This window comes from Sinocyclocheilus grahami, unplaced genomic scaffold (assembly GCF_001515645.1).
Source record: "Sinocyclocheilus grahami isolate Dianchi unplaced genomic scaffold, SAMN03320097.WGS_v1.1 scaffold295.1, whole genome shotgun sequence".
Taxonomy (NCBI): Eukaryota; Metazoa; Chordata; class Actinopteri; order Cypriniformes; family Cyprinidae; genus Sinocyclocheilus; species Sinocyclocheilus grahami.
Genome location: NW_015505474.1, coordinates 328,430 through 332,013, shown reverse-complemented (window position 1 = coordinate 332,013; position 3,584 = coordinate 328,430). Strand labels below are relative to the sequence as shown.

General features: G+C 34.7%; 1 protein-coding gene across 1 annotated transcript in view; it reads left to right on the top strand.

Moving 5' to 3' along the window:
* The first annotated feature begins 1,139 nt into the window (after nucleotides 1–1,139).
* ahr1b (aryl hydrocarbon receptor 1b) overlaps nucleotides 1,140–3,584 on the top strand; it is a 28,020-nt gene continuing 25,575 nt past the window's right edge. Inside the window, exons 1-2 of the mRNA XM_016292974.1 lie at nucleotides 1,140–1,898; nucleotides 3,255–3,442. Coding sequence (XP_016148460.1) covers nucleotides 1,858–1,898; nucleotides 3,255–3,442 — 229 coding nt within the window. The 5' untranslated portion in view covers nucleotides 1,140–1,857. The remainder of the gene's footprint in view (nucleotides 1,899–3,254; nucleotides 3,443–3,584) is intronic.

The following is a 3,584-nucleotide window of genomic DNA, read 5'->3' as shown; positions in this document are numbered from 1 at the left end:
AATTTGGGGCAGTAGGGATTCTGGGTGCACATTTTATACAATAACACTTGTTTTGATTTTTGAATGTTTTACACCCATGAGCTGTACAGGAAATCAGATTTTTTTTTCTCTCTCGTTTAAGTAGACAGATCGAGATTTTATCTGTTGATGGATGGATGGATGGATGGATGGATGGATGGATGGATAGATAGATAGATAGATAGATAGATAGATAGATAGATAGATAGATAGATAGATAGATAGATAGATAGATAGATAGATAGATAGATAGATGTTTACCACATGGGGGCGCTAATGTATATATTTTGAATGTGTGCCAGCATACACTATTTCAGCGGTGTATATAGCCTACTGTACTTCTAGTGTAAAGTGAAACTTTTAGGAAGGTAAGCTGAAATGAGTTTCTCCGCCATGTTCAGTTGGCAAAAAAGGAAGGTTGCATATGGGTTTTCTTGTAACTCCACGAATGTGGTCGCCCACAGTTTTATAGAGTGTCCTAGAACCAAATCGGGGAGATATGCAATCATTTTCGAATCATCTTTTATTCATTACTTCCCTTTTAATGCATGCGTATGAAACAGATGTGTGCAATGTGAATGGAAGAGCTTGCATGCATTTAAAGGGATTTTGCTGTGGTCCATAAACAAGTGTTATATAATAACGTCATTATAGTCAATACATGCCGAGCAGCTTTATAAAAAGCTTTTTGAAAGCGCAGGAAATGATGCATCATAACAGGAGCTTGCAAAAGGAATTAACCCGGGATTACACCGTGTTATGGCAATAAAACTATGAAATAGTGATGTTTTTTCATCCCATTAAAAAAATAGAATTTGAAATCTTATTTTAAAACGTTTAGATTTAAATAAATTACATACGTGTTGTTGTTGTTTTTTATGTATGTGTATCGATTTGTTCTTAAAAGTATTTATTGTATTCAATATTTTTATTGTATTTGTTTATAGAGGTACGGTAATTTAAAAAAAAAACACCTGTGAGGTTCTCTTCTCCCTGATTCGCTAGAAGTGTCTAAGTCTAATGAATATTAATCAGACTCGCCTGCGTTTATTGACGCCCAGCATTATAATCTCATTAGTATTCATAATCGAATTCTAACCCCATACTATGATTCGTCGTGGCCAACGTCCGCGTCTGCTTTTCTGCAAGTCCTCTGCCCGTCACGTTTCGTTATTAATATTAACTGCTGTTTTATTAATTATATATAAGCGAGTACTCGTAATTTTGAAGCGCGTTGACCAATCACAGGAGACGTAAATCCTGACGTCCTGTATCCTAGGAGATTTTCCCCTTTGCCTTTAAGCCGTGGCCTCTGATGCTCTGCGCAGAGGGGGCTTAGTGGAGCAGCTCGGACGAAAATGAGTTAGACACGAAGCTCGAACAAATTATGACAGTGGAGTTGGTTTATTTTGCCCGTTCTGTGTAAATATAGATTCAAATGTATTGTTTTATCCGAGCATATGACTGTGGATGGCGGTTTATACAGACTCCGCAGCACTGAGGATGACTAATGTGATGAAGAAGACCTGCTGTCACTTCTCATATGAATGCTTAAGTGTGATCTGAAGAGGAATTACACTTTTTTTCACATCTCTATTTTGGCGTTTTAAGTTTATTAGACTGATATTCAATGCAATTTGGGGCAGTAGGGATTCTGGGTGCACATTTTATACAATAACACTTGTTTTGATTTTTGAATGTTTTACACCCATGAGCTGTACAGGAAATCAGATTTTTTTTTCTCTCTCGTTTAAGTAGACAGATCGAGATTTTATCTGTTGTAAATTGTGGGTTGAAGTCATTCGAGCTTCAGAGTTGGACTGTCCAGACGCCTTAAACATGTATGCAGGACGAAAAAGAAGAAAACCAGTGCAAAGAACGTAAGTTATTATAATAAATGTGTGTTTGTGTGTGTGTTATGAATGTTTAGATTGCCTATTATCAATTTTTTAATTTTAATTCATTTAAAATTAAGACTCAACACCGTACAGTAATGACCCAAATCGCATGTGTAGTCTGTTGCATCTGTCTACAGTAAATATTTATTATTATTATTATATTGAATTATTTTATTTAAGATAATCAAAGCATAACTGGTATTAGTATTAAAATCCAGTGCTGCAATATTTGTTATGCTACGTAATACCATATCACAGTTTTCATGTAACTTGTATAAGGTGTTTTGTCTTTTCATTTCCATTTTTGGTCAAATGAAACTATCGTGTACGAAACAAATTATTCTATTCTATTTTATTCTATACTATTCTATTCCCGAAAATTAAATGTGCAAATCTGGGGAAATATTTCATTGTATATTATGTGTTGTGTCATTTATAATATAATTTATTTTATTATTGTATAATTATCAAGCTGAAATATTTAATTTTGCATAATGTTGAATTTACATTTTTTATTATTATTTAGACCGTGTAGTGAATTGATATTTGGTGTAAAATTATCATTTACATGTCTGTTAGAACATAATGATTTTATCAATATAAGCTTACTAGATTTAGCCTAGAATTCATACTTCTAATAATTAAATTAATATTTTTAATTATAACTGTAATAAAATACCTAATATATAATTCTGCCACCTAAGTGTAGACCAGATAGGTATCATAAGCTTATATCGTTACATAAACCATTAAGAACTTATTTTATTCTCTTTGATAACATAATTGCTAATTAAATTTGTTTTGTATTTGTAAAATATTTTTCATTATATTTTATCTATAATATTTCAATCAGCTGCATTTGTCTAAAGTCATTTTACTGTCTGTAGTGATTGTTTCCTTACAATTTCCCCTTTTTTTATGATATCTTTGAATTATAGAGATATCTTTTTTTATTATAAAATCTCATATTCATATTTACAGTAACAGATGAATTGTGTGTGTGTGTGTCAGGGCTCAGATTTTACGTTAGGTTGGTGACCCTAATGTGTTTATTGTACAAAGGTGCACACACATTTCCTTAAAATCAAACACTGAAATCTATTAGTATAACCAAGAACAGCACAGACACAACAATATGCAAAATTAGTAACGTGGTAACAATATGCAAAAAACAACAACAGAAGCCTGTGCAAATTAATGGGACACTTGTGATTGTGGCTTCTGTATTTTCATGCCGTCCGTGATTCTGTCCAAACACACCTTGCATGTGAAAAACACTGTTGAATGTGATCTTGAGGAGTGTTTTTTTTTTTTAAAGAAGTGTGCTCTTGTGCTCAGGGTGAAGCAGGCTCCAGCTGAAGGGGTGAAGTCTAACCCGTCCAAACGTCATCGAGATCGGTTAAATTCCGAGTTGGACCGGTTGGCCAGTCTCCTTCCGTTTCCAGAGGATGTCACGAGCAGCCTGGACAAACTCTCCATCCTGCGGCTGAGTGTCAGTTATCTACGTGCTAAGAACTTCTTCTCTGGTGAGTTCAAGTGGTGCTCCGGACGGACGGACGGACGGACAGATAGCTAGCTAGCTAGCTAGAGAGAGAGAGAGAGAGAGAGAGAGAGAGAGAGAGACAGACAGACAGACAGACAGATAGACACAGACAGACAGACAGACAG